The following is a 15,191-nucleotide window of genomic DNA, read 5'->3' as shown; positions in this document are numbered from 1 at the left end:
GGTAACTTATTGGCAGCCAGTTACCTGTAAGTTACAATAAAAAAGGTACAGTATGTTACTGTAAATTCCAAACGTTGGTTTAACATCGAAAATAGAAAGAAAAGTAAAAAAATACATATATTTTATTCCAATTTTTTTATGAATATCGCTAGCAACAACAGAATAAACACATTTTGAATTACACTAATTGGAGCCAATTACACTGGTGTATCTGACATAGGCTTTGAAAAAGCACCCGCAAATAGGCTACCAGTGCGGCAAGTGCGGCAAGTGGTAAGCTTTCTTGACTTGAACAATCCTTTTTGCCAAAACATGGCTAACCTTTGTTTAACCAGCTAAACAGCTGCTCTTAGAAAAAATTTGTTTGGAGTTACCTTTCTGTATAATAGGCTATGTTAGAGTGTACACTTCCTCCAATTATAATCTACCAAATCTATTCATTTTAAAATGTTGATTATTCTCCTTACCATTATCATTCACCTGATGTTAATACAAGACCAGATTTTTTTTATTTTTTGTTAATATATGATGGGGGTCCCTGTGCTGCCATTTGCCTGGGAGGGGGTCCCTGGGCAAGAAAAAGTTGAAGACCGCTGCTGTAAAGTTTTCAGTAATGTACTGTTAAGCCAAATTTTATTTGGAATTTACGGTAACATACTGTACCTTTTTTTTTTACAGTAACTCACAGGTAACTGGCTGCCAGTAAGTTATCGTAAAATCAACAGGAGTTTTTTTTACAGTGTAGTTCTGTGACTACAGCAGGTTGTTTAGTTGAATCAGGTGTTTTACTTCTTGGCTTGAACAAAAGTATGCACCCACACGTGCTATTGGAAGCTCCTGGCCACTGCTGGACGAAGAGATTCAGTTTCAGTTCCCAGCTATTTGAGGTTTGGTATTTTTTGGTAGTAGGGAGACTGTCCCTGTACTGCGTTATGTCGCCACATCTTCCCAAAATAAAAAGTCCAAGCTCTATTGCCAAATTCCCAGTTACAGGCACTTGGAGTGTTTATGACTTGGGAGTAAGCTTTAAGGCCGGCGAGGCAGGAGAGGCAGGAGAGGGATTCCTTTTCCTGTGTCTACAGCTGACCATAGAGGGGTTCCTCCCTGGATAAGTGGAATAACAGAGCTTCATTTGAAGATAATCCCATTTAGAAAACGCTAAAGCCATTATCCTAACTCTTTCTATAATTGTGTGTCTATTTAAGATAGTCTTCGGGCCAAGTTCAATAGGGAGGTTAGTCTAGGGCCCTTGTGCTGGATAAAGGGGCCCTGTACTTGAGATGTATACTTGAGTACTCCTGCCCTAGCCCAGAGAACGGCACTTTTTATTGAGAAGAGCACTCAGTCAGGGGTATACATATGCTAATTAGAATATCTGCATAATTAATGAGCTTGCTAGTTTACCTTCAATTATTCTTCCCTCCTCTTTCTATTTCTTTTGTTTTATTTCTCTCCTTTTTTTCTGGCTTCAATTCCTCCTTCGTACTGTTATTCTTGTTCTACTAAATCCCTCTACCATATTCTCTCCTCCTTGTCAGTAATTTGCTTCTTCAGTCCTCTCTCCCTCTTTTGTCAGTTTATTCTGACTGCCGTCATCATTACCGTTAATGAGCAGGCCTCATTCCTCTGCCAGTTAAATAATCACATTTAACCAGGTACATGTGTCTGTCTTTATCTGGGTTTATTTAAACTAGTCTCAAACAGGAGTTTAAGATGTCAAGGTCTGTAAAAAGGTGTGCTGTTGTGTTATGCTTAATATGTCAGGTCTTTGGACTAGACTATGGTTGTTTCATGGTTTTAAACCTGATTTCAGTTGTATTTGTGTGTCAGACTATGATTGTGTTATGGTTGTGTTGTGGTTGTGTTTCAGAATGACGTGGGAGGGTTGAGGAGTCTGACCAATAAGTGGACGACTTTCCTCAAAGCCAGACTGGTGTGTTCCATCCCTGGACCTGAAGGAGTGGACACACACTTTGACGAGCTCCGTAAGACACAAACACACACGCACACCTGACACGCTTCCATGTTTACACACACACAACACATGCGCACTAAATGCCACATTCTTACCTTTTGTGTTTGTGTCTGTGTGCGGTGTGTGTGTGTGTGTTGTAGAGGACATATTCATGCTTCCCACTAGAGATGAGAAGAACCCTGTAGTGTATGGAATCTTCACCACCTCCAGGTAAAATTACACTTAGTACACCATACCTTACACCAGTGTTTCCCAACTCCAGTCCTCCAGTACCCTCTACAGCACACATTTTTGTTGTAGCCCCAGACAAACTCACCTGATTTAACTCATGGAGGGCTTGATGATTAGTTGACAAGTTGAATCAGGTATACTTGTCCGGGGCAACAACAAAAATGTGTACTGTTGGGGGTACTGGAGGACTGGAGTCGGGAAACACTGCCTTACACCATACCTTACTGAGACATCTCTCTACCGCTCCGCTTATTTCTCCCACTATAATATACTTATTACACTGTACTGTGTTACTCCCCCAGCTCTGTGTTCCGTGGCTCGGCGGTGTGTGTGTACAGCATGGCTGACATACGAGCTGTGTTCAACGGACCCTACGCTCACAAGGAAGGACCTGACCATCGCTGGGTAGAATATGAGGGGAGAATACCTTACCCTCGCCCTGGAACGGTACACAAACAAACACGCTCATCTCTGCTAACCCTACCCCGCTCCATTTCCCTCCTGCCTGAAAGCTGACTGCATATTGTTTCTGTTCAGGATAATTTGGAAATACCCTCCTCTTAAATGGCTTACAATATGACCCAATCCTGATATATGACACAGTCCTGATTAACAATAATAAATACCTATCTATTGCATGTGCCTGTGCGCATAATTAATTAATAGTCTGTGAGAGTGTGTGACAGAAGTCAACGTTTATATGTGAAACCATGCAAGTGTTTGTGTGTGTGTGTGTGAGGTTGTGTGATATATGACCCAGTCTCTGTCTTGATGAACAATAATAAACGTCAGTCTGGGAGGCAGCTTTGATGATGTCACTAAGTCGTCACGGTGATCACCGCCGTATGTGTCCTGTTCCACAGTGTTTGTAGAACTGATTAGCATGAGGTACTGTGACTGGTGTGTGTGTGTGTGTGTGTGTGTGTGCAGGTGGACGTTTATTGGGATGAGTCTTGTCCTTGAGGCAGAACTGAGTGATTTCTGTTAGATGGGCCAGCTGCAAAGAAAAAATTGGCTATATTGTAAAAATTCATTTAAGGTTAAGGTTAAGCATTAGGGTGAGTAGCGTGGTTAAGATTAGGGTTAAGGTTAGGGTTAGGTTTAAAATCTGATTTTATGACATTGTGTGGCTCAGTTGGTAGAACATGGCACTTGCAATGCCAGGGTTGTGGGTTCGATTCCCACGGGGGACCAGTAAAAATGAAAATATATCAACTCACTACTGTAAGTCTCCCTGGATGAGCGTCTGCTAAATGACAAAAAAATGTAATTGTGGCTGTGCCAGCTAGTGACTTCTCGGCAGAGCTGCCTCCAGAACAAGATTCATGATGAAAAACACTAACCCGCTATGGACATGTTTAACTATACTTGTGGGGACCAGAATGCCCCACAAGAATAGTAAACAAACAAAACATTTGACCAACTGGGGACATTTTGTCAGTCCCCACAAGGAAAAATGCTATTTCTATGGGGTTTGGGGTTAAGGTTAGAATTAGGGTTAGGGTTAGAATTAGTGTTACGGTTAGGGTTAGGTTTAGGGGTTAGGGAAAATAGGATTTTGAATGGGAATTCATTTTATGTCCCCACAAGGTTAGTTAAACAAGATTGTGTGTGTGTGTGTGCTTTACGTGTGTGTGTGTGTGTGTGTGTGTGTGAGAGAGAGAGAGAGAGAGAGAGAGAGAGAGAGAGAGAGAGAGAGAGAGAGAGAGAGAGAGAGAGAGAGAGAGAGAGAGAGAGAGAGAGAGAGAGAGAGAGAGAGAGAGAGAGAGAGAGAGAGAGAGAGAGAGAAAATCCAGAGTCAACAAGCATAGCGCCATAAACTGATGGCTTATTACTGTATTGTAAAAGGAACAGACCGGTATGAAAAATGTATGCACTCACTAACTGTAAGTTGCTCTGGATAAGAGCGTCTGCTAAATGACTAAAATGTAAATGTAAATATACTAAAGGATTGTGTGCTCCAGATGTACTTAATTTAGAGGAGTACCTCATCTCACCACCAGATGGTGACACATACCTGTTATTCAGAGGCCACTGGCAAACCTGAAAAATAATCAAATTAAAATGTATTTGTCACATACACGTGTTTAGCAGATGTTATTGCGGGTGTAGCGAAATGCTTGTAACTAATGACAGGGAATCCCAAAAATGTCTGTGTTACCAGTAGGTACCTAGATCAGTATTTGCTTTAAGGTAGACATCCATACTCTCTTTTTGTTGACTGAACTTTCTATACCTCTAGATAAATTGTTTCAGTTCATCTCATTTAGTCTCTGAAACTACACATTATTTGATGTCTCTTTTCAGAAACTGACAGTATCTTCCTTCCTCAGTGTCCCAGTAAGACGTATGACCCCAGGATAAAAACCACCAAGGACTTCTCAGACGAGGTGGTAAGCTTCATCCGCTTCCACCCCCTCATGTTCCGCTCTGTCTACCCCCTGACCGGCCGGCCCTTGTTTACACGTGTACGTGTCGACTACACACTGACACAGATAGTGGTGGACCGTGTCATGGCTGAGGATGGACTGTATGAAATCATGTTTCTGGGGACAGGTGAGAGATTCCAACACACACATCCACACACATGCTCGGACGCACACTAACACACACATAATTCTGTTTTTTTATGATCTAATATTGATGTGTTTGAAGGCTGTTTGAATGTTGGAGACTGTGTTCGGTTGCAATAGGTTTCTTCAGTGTATGAGTCAATGAACCCCTTATCTTTGCTCTAATGCTCAAAGCTCTACAACATCATAGTCTGTTTGGAGCCAAGTAGTCGCATTTCAGTAGAACTCTCTCACTAGAAAGTTTCCAAAAGAGAAGGACACTGTGTGCATGTGTCCATGTATGTATGTGTTTCTTATGTGTGTGTGTGTGTGTGTTCAGATGCTGGTTCAGTTCTGAAGGTGGTGAGCATCACTCAGGAGAACTGGTCCACTGAGGAGGTGATTTTGGAGGAGCTCCAGGTGTTCCAGGTAACAAACACACACAGAGAGTTCATTCTGTTCCCCCGAAGCCTGTTTGAACCTGATGTGAACTTTTTTAAGACAAACACTGTACTTGTTTCTCTCAAGGGGTTGTCAGCTCATCAAAGAGCAGTAAAATATTAATGTCCTTCTATTCTAAACACACAGCAGTAGATCTAGGGGTACAGAGAGGAGAGTTGGTGTGTTTGTCTAGAATCACAGAGATAGAGTGAGTTCCTTTTCTCACATTGATTCACAGACTCATTGGTTGACCTCCCTAACATGAAGTCAGCTCTGTGGCAGGAAAGAGAGCTTGGTTCTTCTCAAGCAGAACTAATTAGCTAACTGCTTTACGTATTAAAGTATGAATCTGTGTATATGTGTGTGTAGTGGATATAATGGTTACTTTCTCCTCCAGACTCCCACTCCCATCCTAAGTATGGAGATCTCTTCTAAACAGGTAAGAACACCCCTCTTCTCTGTATCCCTCCTTTCCATCTCCACCCCTCCCTACATTTCTCATATAGCTACAATATACAGTGCATTCAGGAAGTATTCAGACCCCTTGACTTTTTCCACATTTTGTTACGTTACAGCCTTATTCTAAAATGTATTAAATTGTTTATTTTCCTAATCAGTCCACACACAATACCCCATAATGACAAAGCAAAAACAGGTTTTTATAATTTTTTGCAAATGTATAAAAAATTAAAAACGGAAACATCACATTTACATAAGTATTCAGACCCTTTACTCAGTATTTATTGAAGCACCTTTGGCAGCGATTACAGCCTCAAGGCTTCTTGGGTATGACGCTACAAGCTTAGCACACCTGTATTTGGGGAGTTTCTCCCATTCGAAGCCACTCCTGCATTGTCTTGGCTGTGTGCTTAGGGTCGATGTCCTGTTGGAAGGTGAACCTTCGCCCCAGTCTGAGGTCCTGAGCACTCTCCTGAGCAGGTTTTCATCAAGTATTTCTCTGTACTTTGCTCCGTTCATCTTTCCCTCGATCCTGACTAGTCTCCCAGTCCCTGCAGCTGACAAACATCCCCACAGCATGATGCTGCCACCACCATGCTTCACCCTAGGGATGGTGCCAGGTTTCCTTCAGACATGACGCTTGGCATTCAGGCCAAAGAGTTCAATTTTGGTTTCATCAGACCAGAGAATCTTGTTTCTCATGGTCTGAGAGTCCTTTAGGCAAACTCCAAGCAGGCTGTCATGTTCTTTTTACTGAGCAGTGGCTTCCGTCTGGCCACTCTACTGTAAAGGCCTGATTGGTGGAGTGCTGTAGAGATGGTTGTCCTTCTGGAAGTTTCTCCCATCTCCACAGAGGAACTCTGGAGCTCTGTCAGAGTGACCATCGGGTTCTTGGGCACCTTCTTGATCAAGGCCCTTCTCCCCCGATTGCTCAGTTTGTCCGGGCGGCCAGCTCTAGGAAGAGTTTTGGTGGTTCCAAACTTCTTCAATTTGAGAATGATGGAGGCCTCTGTGTTCTTGGGGACCTTTAATGCTGCAGACATTACGGAGCTCTACGGACAATTCCTTTGACCTCATTGCTTGGTTTTTGCTCTGACATGCACTGCCAACTGTGGGAGCTTATATAGACAGGTGTGTGCCTTTCCAAATAATGTCACATCAATTGAATTTACCACAGGTGGACTCCAATCAAATTGTAGAAAAACTCAAGGATGATCAATGAAAACAGGAAGCACTTGAGCTCAATTTCGAGTGTCATATCAAAGGGTCTGAATACTTATGTAAAAAGTTATTTCTGTTTTTTATTTTTAATAAATTAGCAAAAAAATATAAAAACTTTTCGCTTTGTCATTATGGGGTATTGTGTGTAGATTGATGAGGATTTGTTTTTATTTAATCAATTTTAGAATAAGGCTATAATTTAACAAAATGTGGAAAAAGGGAAGGGGTCTGAATACTTTTCGAATGCCCTGTACATCAGGCTCAGTGCTTCTACCTGCATCTTCCACAGCCACCTTCCCACTCACTTTCCCTTCTGTCCCCCTCCTCCTCCCCTCTCATCCTTCCCTTGTCCCTCCCTCCCCCTCTCCTCTCCTCCCTCGTTATCTGAGGGTCCGGGATGTCAGCAGACCCTTCAACTCCAATCACAGCCTCCCTTCATCTGCCACAGCCTGTGTGTGTGTGTGTGTGTGTGTGTGTGTGTGTGTGTGTGTGTTTTCATCTCATCATAGCCCATCCCCCAGTGTTTTCCATGTTTCCGTTCAGAGTTTGTTTTGGAATCCCTGGTTCAGACGAGTCCCGACAGATCCATACAAAACATCTCTCTCTCTCGCTCTCTCTCTCTCTCTCTCTCTCTCTCTCTCTCTCTCTCTCTCTCTCTCGCGCTTTCTCTCTTTCTCTCTCGCTCTCTCTCTATCATGTGTTGTTGAAGGTTTTGTCATTTAAACAAGCTTTAGAGTTATAGGGTTGACTTCCAGTAATAATAATTGGAGGTTAGAACCCTGAGGATACTGTGCTATATACCGCTGGACATGTGGGTGTACTAAATCACACATGTGCACTCATATGGACACACACACTTTCCAAAATGGAGATCAGAAGAACAGATATATTTTACCACAATGAACCATAGTATAGTGTAAACAACAACATATAACAAGGTGATTAGTTGATTAGTTGAACCAGGTGTGCTGGACTGTACCCTTCTCTGAGGTTGTTTGTTCTCTCCATCTCTGTCTCCATAGCAACAGCTATATGTGGGTTCGGGGGCGGGGCTAGCCCAGGTGTCACTGAGCAGGTGTCACCTGTATGGTCAGGTGTGTGCAGAGTGCTGCCTCGCCAGAGACCCCTACTGTGCCTGGGATGGATACACCTGCTCACGATACATCCCTGCATCCAAGAGGTAGAGTACACACACACACACACACAAAACACACACACAAACACACACATACAGAAACACACACAAGCACGCACGCACACACAGGCATACAATGAGTGTACAAAACATTAAGAACACCTTCCTGATATTGAGTTTCACGGCCCCCCTTTTGCCCTCAGAACAGCCTCAATTCATCGGGACATGGACTCTACAAGGTGTCGAAAGCGTTCCACAGGGATGCTGGCCCATGTTGACTCCAACGCTTCCCACAGTTGTGTCAAGTTGGCTGGATATCCTTTGGGTGGTGGACCATTCTTGATACACATGGGAAACTGTTGGGTGTGAAAAACACAGCAGCTTTGCAGTTCTTGACACAAACCAGTGCGCCTGGCACCTACTACCATACCCCGTTCAAAGGCACTTAAAGTGGAACTGACAGCATTTTAGCTACTTTGCAGATATGAAACAAACACACAATCATAATATCAATATCAAATAGGTTCTATTTGCCTCAACTTTATAAGAGGTTTTGATTGTGCCAGAGCGCAGACTAACTGATGAATTTACGAACACGCAGCACCCACAGAATATGACCGACCAGTGTCAGTAAACGTAGGCAACGAAAGTAATAGTTAGTCAAGAATGCTCTAGATAACATGTAAATAGCTGACCAGCTCTGCTAGGGCGAGTAAAATGGTCAGAGTAAGGTGTTTTCTCATTTGTGTCTGGAAGTAGCTAGCTAGCATTGTTGGCAGGCAAGCTGCAGAAGGACGAGTAGGCTACAATTCCCCATCGTCTATAAGTGCAATTTTGACGGGCAACTAATTTAATACATTTGAGAGGGTTTCTCTAATGTTCCTTCGTTAGATTTTAGCTCATCTTTCTCTGGCTCGCATTAGTTGTTGATCTTTTTGTTGTTGATGTGCATAACTGAGGGAGAGAGCCTACCTTTTCATGGTTGTTTGACCAATAGGACTGTACATTTCTCAAATGTAAGATGACTCCCAATTGGTATTGACATATTTGCAGAAATCCGTTCAGATGTATTTTTGGCGAATGCATATTCTCCCATATATGAATATAACATTTTGTAGCCTGAAGAACAAATAAACTATACAGGAGCATATACAACAGCTGTGCCACATTGCTATTCCTTTCATCTAAGGTATCTGAACCATAGCAGGCCTCAGGATCAATAGATTACCTCTTAGTTATCCATGAAATGAGGTATATTTGTCATTTACTCTGACACGTTCATCTTTCACTGTCAGATCAGGAATGTGAAGACGTCCACAAGCATGATTTAATGAACCTGAAGAAGAGAGAAAGTTTATCTCTTACCTGACCTTGCCCTATTTTTGTCCCAATTCAGGGCTCTAGGGACTGTAATAGAGTGTTCAGATATTTTCTTTATTTTATTTTTGGTGGGCTTTTGTTTCTTCAGCGTTTCTCTGTGCCATAGGGGTATTCACCTACCTCTTTCTCTCTCTCTTAGGTCAGAAGCATTGATTAGAATCTCTCTGATGGGCTAATGATTAATGTTACTGTTACTCTCCGTTGTCCTCTTTGTGTGTGTGTGTGTCCAGAATAAGTAGCCTAGTCAGACTATAGCAGTGGCCCAAAACTCTACACATTACCTAAATCTATGGCGGATAGAGAGAGATGGTGAGAGACGGGGAGAGAGCAAAAGAGAGAAAGAAAAAAATATATAATGTATGCACTCACTAACTGTAAGTCGCTCTGGATAAGAGCGTCTGCTAAAATGACTAAAATGTAAAATGTAAATGTAGAAAACGATATAGGGAGGCATATACAGTGCCTTGCAAAAGTATTCATCCCCCTTGGCATTTTTCCTATTTTGTTGCATTACAACCTGTAACTTAAATGGATTTTTATTTGGATTTCATGTAATGGACATACACAAAATTGTCCAAATTGGTTAAATAAAAAATTCAAAAAAATTAATATCGGAAAAGTGGTGCGTGCATATGTATTCACCCCCTTTGCTATGAAGCCCCTAAATAAGATCTGGTGCAACCAGACCTTCAGAAGTCACATAATGAGTTAAATAAAGTCACATGATCTCAGTATATATACACCTGTTCCGAAAGGCCCCAGAGTCTGCTACACCACTAAGCAAGGGACACCACCAAGCAAGCAGCACCATGAAGAACAAGGAGCTCTCCAAACAGGTCAGGGACAAAGTTGTGGTGAAGTACAGATCAGGGTTGGGTTATAAAAAATATCCGAAACTTTGAACATCCCACGGATGGAAAGAAAGAATGGAAAGAATATGACACCACAACAAACCTGCCAAGAGAGGGCCGCCCACCAAAACTCACAGACCAGCCAAGGAGGGCATTAATCAGAGAGGCAACAAAGAAACCAAATATTTTTTATTGTCATTTAGCAGACACACTTATCCAGAGCAACTAGGGTTAAGTGCCTTGCTCAAGGGCACAGACATATTTTTCACCTAGTCGGCTCGGGGATTAGAACCAGCAACCTTTTGGTTACTGGCACAATGCTCTTAACCACTAAGCTACCTTTCCACCCCACACAGCGGAGATTGGAGTATCTGTCCATAGGACCACTTTAAGCCGTACACTCCACAGAGCTGGGCTTTACGGAAGAGTGGCCAGAAAAAAGCCATTGCTTAAAGAAAAAATGAGCAAACACGTTTGGTGTTCACCAAAAGGCATGTGGGAGACTCCCCAAACATATGGAAGAAGGTACTCTGGTCAGATGAGACTAAAATTGAGCTTTTTGGCCATCAAGGAAAACGCTATGTCTGGCACAAACCCAACACCTCTCATCACCCAGAGTACACCATCCCCACAGTGAAGCATGGTGGTGGAAGCATCATGCTGTGGGGATGTTTTTCATCGGTAGGGACTGGGAAACTGGTCAGAATTGAAGGAACTATGGATAGCACTAAATACAGGGAAATTCTTGAGGGAAACCTGTTTCAGTCTTCCAGAGATTTGAGACTGGGACACCGAGGTTCACCTTCCAGCAGGACAATGACCCTAAGCATACTGCTAAAGCAACACTCAAGTGTTTTAAGGGGAAACATTTAAATGTCTTGGAATGGCCTAGTCAAAGATCAGACCTCAATCCAATTGAGAATATGTGGTATGACGTGAAGATTGCTGTACACCAGCGGAACCCATCCAAATTGAAGGAGCTGGAGCATTTTTGCCTTGAAGAATGGGCAAGAATCCCAGTGGCTAGATGTGCCAAGCTTATAGAGACATACCCCAAGAGACTTGCAGCTGTAATTGCTGCAAAAGGTGGCTCTACAAAGTATTGACTTTGGGGGGGTGAATAATTATGCACGCTCAAGTTTTCTTTTTGTCTTATTTCTTGTTTGTTTCAAATATTTTGCATCTTCAAAGTGGTAGGCATGTTGTGTAAATCAAATGATACAAACCCCCCAAAAATCCATTTTAATTCCAGGTTGTATGGCAACAAAATAGGAAAAATGCCAAAGGGGTGAATACTTTCCCAAGCCACTGTAGCTCAGGTTCAAGCTCAATTTATAGAATGTATGTGGTTGACTGTGTAAACATCCATAGATACATCCATAGCTTTCAGAGAGAGAGGCAGCTTTGGTATCTCTAGTCTTTGTCCAAAACACTTGAATACCTGGGTATTGGGTTCAGTGTGTTATCCAAATGTGGCTGTCTGTATTTGGGTTCAGTGTGTTATCTGTCTGTGGTTGTCAGTTGTTGGGTTCAGTGTGTTGTCCATATGTGGTTGTTGTCAGGATGTTCAGTATGTTAGACAGATTTAACAGGGTTATCATGACAGACAGAGCAGCTTAAATCACAGCCTGAAGTAACTCCTGTTACCTATAATAGAAACCCCTGGAAAACAGCAACTCAGGACACACACAGGCACCATTTTGTGTGAGCGTTTAGAAGAGTAAAATGTTGCCCCTGGTCTTGCTGTAGGCTAACTACAATGAACTCACCTCACACTGAAGAATTTATGTATGCAGCCAAACATTGCCTTGACAGCAGGACGTGACCTTATTACCTTTATTTACCTTTCACCCCGACCCTGTGGCATGTGTGTGTGGGTTTATGTATGCATTTTGGATTGACAGGAGAGCAAGGAGACAAGACATTAAACATGGCGACCCTTCCAGCCAGTGTTGGGACACAGATGACAGTAAGTGATAACACAACATATGCTTCCCTCTCGTGTGTGTTGCTCAGCCAATCCCGATATAACATGTTAACACTTCATGAATTTATTTCTGTGTTCTCAGCTCTGCATGGAGGCAGGGTGGAGGAGAGGATCATGTTTGGGGTGGAGAATAACTCGACCTTCCTGGAGTGTCTTCCCAAATCACAACAGGCCACCATACGCTGGTTCATACACAGACCTGGAGCTGAACACAGAGAGGAGGTGAGACAGCACGCACACAAGCAAACACACACACAGGGATTCAAACTTTTCGGCAATAGTCGTCGTTTTGATCTCAAAATAGACCATCCACATGAATTGTGTACACAGTACATGTTGCAGCGATAAATCAACACTTAAAGAGTTCATTTTAACACTACTTCAGATAAAATATGGTCCCACTCTACAGAGTGTAGAAAGTACTCTGATTATGGTGTTACATTTTGAGTGTTAATGTAATACTTCGTAGTTTAGTTTTTTCCAACTGCTTACACACGTTTTCAAAACTTGCTCCTTTTTTCAAAACTCTACACACAATTCCCAAAACTGCACACACAAAATGAAAAATGCCTCACATCTCCTTCAAAATGTAACACTGCATTCAAAATGCCATAAACACATGTCAGAATGAAGCATTTGCATTAAATGGCAAACACTTCTTTCATAATAGCTAATTTTTGGATATACCATGTAAACACTGTTGTTCTCAATCTAAAGCTCTTTGGTCTTTCATAGGCTTATATCTACATTTCAATACAATGTTCTACAGTGAAAGTAATCTGCTGAGAGGGGTAACAAGTACACTGTAAACACCAATGCAATGTAGAAACAGAAAACATTACAAACATTACTGTTGTATACAGTAGCATACAACAAAACCATAAACATATGTAAACCAAAAGTATATTCTTTAGAATACAGTAAAGAACATAATTGTGTGTGTGGGGTCCCGGGGGGGCAGTCCAGGAATTGGTAGGGGGGGTCACCAGTGCTAAGCTACGCTTCATCTCTTCTCCGGGCTGGGTCTGGCCACAATACTTCGTCCACATCACAAGATACGTTTTCTCTTGCCAAACATCGAGGGAAGTATCTCCTAGCATGGCGTATCCAACCTTGGACAGAGGCAACCTCTATGTCCCCACATGCGTCCTCCATTGCCTGGAGAAGCGGCATGCGGGCATAGGGTTGGCGATCATACACTTTCCAGCGCCAGGCTGAGAAGAATTCCTCTATGGGATTTAGAAAAGGTGAATATGGGGTTAGGTACAAAACTATAAATTGTGGATGGGTGGCAAACCAATTTTGGACCAGAACAGCCCGGTGAAAACTAACATTGTACCTCTACAAAGTCATGTCGCAGATTCTTGACTCTGTCAGAGTTTCTCTCAAATGGCACCTTGTAAAGTTGTTTCATAGTCACTTGGTGCCATTGGAGGATGCGTTGTATGGTCGACAGGCTTACAGCAATGATGTTGTTAAATATGGTGTCATTATTGAAGATATACTCTCTTATCTCTCGAATCCTAATTGCATTGTTGGCCAAAACCATATTTATAATTGCAGTCTCTTGTACATCTGTAAACAAGTGTCCTCGTCCTCCATGATGTCTTTGCCTTTCCATTACATTACATTTACATTTACAGTTTTTTCCAACTGCTTACACACGTTTTCAAAACTATGTCTCCTTTTTTCAAAACTCTACACACAATTCCCAAAACTGCACACACAAAATGCAAAATGCCTCACATCTCCTTCAAAATGTAACACTGCATTCAAAATGCCGTAAACACATGTCAGAATGAAGCATTTGCATCAAATGGCAAACACTTCTTTCATAATAGTACATTTTTGGATATACCATGTAAACACTGTTGTTCTAAATCTAAAGCTCTTTGGTCTTTCATAGGCTTATATCTACATTTCAATACAATGTTCTACAGTGAAAGTAATCTGCTGAGAGGGGTAACAAGTACACTGTAAACACCAATGCAATGTAGAAACAGAAAATATTTATTAGGCCAAACATTACTGTTGTATACAGTAGCACACAACAAAACCATAAACATATGTAAACCAAAAGTATATTCTTTAGAATACAGTAAAGAACACAATTGTGTGTGTGGGGTCCCGGGGGGCAGTCCAGGAATTGGTAGGGGGGTGGGCAGTCACCAGTGCTAAGCTACGCTTCATCTCTTCTCCGGGCTGGGTCTGGCCACAATACTTTGTCCACATCACAAGATACGTTTTCTCTTGCCAAACATCGAGGGAAGTATCTCCTAGCATGGCGTATCCAACCTTGGACAGAGGCAACCTCTATGTCCCCACATGCGTCCTCCATTGCCTGGAGAAGCGGCATGCGGGCATAGGGTTGGCAATCATACACTTTCCAGCGCCAGGCTGAGAATAATTCCTCTATGGGATTTAGAAAAGGTGAATATGAGGGTAGGTACAAAACTACAAATTGTGGATGGGTGGCAAACCAGTTTTGGACCAGAACAGCCCGGTGAAAACTAACATTGTCCCATATAACCACAAATCCAGCAGGCTCCTGATCTGGATCAGGGACAAGCATTGTGTAAATTGCATCCAGAAAAGTGAGCCTATGGCCGGTCTTGTACGGACCCAGTGTGGCATTGTGATGGAGGACCCCGTTTTGAGTGATGGCAGCACACATAGTTATATTACCCCCACGCTGTCCAGGGACATTGGTAATTGCCCTCTGTCCTTTTACATTTCTTCAGCGGCGCCTGGTTTTGGTGAGGTTGAAGCCAACCTCATCCACATAAATAAATCTCCTTCCTTCTCTTCTTTGCCCTCGTCCTCTTCTTCCTCTTCCTCTTCCTCTTCATTTTCCTCTTCCTCCTCCTCCTCCTCTTCCAACACTTCGTCTTTGAATTTGTCCTCGTTGTTGTCCCCTGCCTCTCCCTCCTACTCCTCTTGCTCTCTGTCCATTGTTGGC

At 42.5% G+C, this 15,191-nt stretch overlaps 1 protein-coding gene across 1 annotated transcript in view; it reads left to right on the top strand.

Moving 5' to 3' along the window:
- LOC311136907 (semaphorin-3D-like) overlaps positions 1-15,191 on the top strand; it is a 69,262-nt gene that overhangs the window by 39,532 nt on the left and 14,539 nt on the right. Inside the window, exons 9-17 of the mRNA XM_084171222.1 lie at positions 1,871-1,985; positions 2,116-2,185; positions 2,509-2,653; positions 4,540-4,762; positions 5,099-5,187; positions 5,597-5,638; positions 7,902-8,059; positions 12,150-12,214; positions 12,315-12,454. Of these exons, the coding sequence (XP_084027348.1) occupies positions 1,871-1,985; positions 2,116-2,185; positions 2,509-2,653; positions 4,540-4,762; positions 5,099-5,187; positions 5,597-5,638; positions 7,902-8,059; positions 12,150-12,214; positions 12,315-12,454 (1,047 nt within the window). The remainder of the gene's footprint in view (positions 1-1,870; positions 1,986-2,115; positions 2,186-2,508; positions 2,654-4,539; positions 4,763-5,098; positions 5,188-5,596; positions 5,639-7,901; positions 8,060-12,149; positions 12,215-12,314; positions 12,455-15,191) is intronic.

Source organism: Coregonus lavaretus, assembly GCF_964263955.1.
Source record: "Coregonus lavaretus genome assembly, chromosome: 11".
Taxonomy (NCBI): domain Eukaryota; kingdom Metazoa; phylum Chordata; class Actinopteri; order Salmoniformes; family Salmonidae; genus Coregonus; species Coregonus lavaretus.
This window is presented reverse-complemented; position numbering and strand designations above follow the sequence as displayed.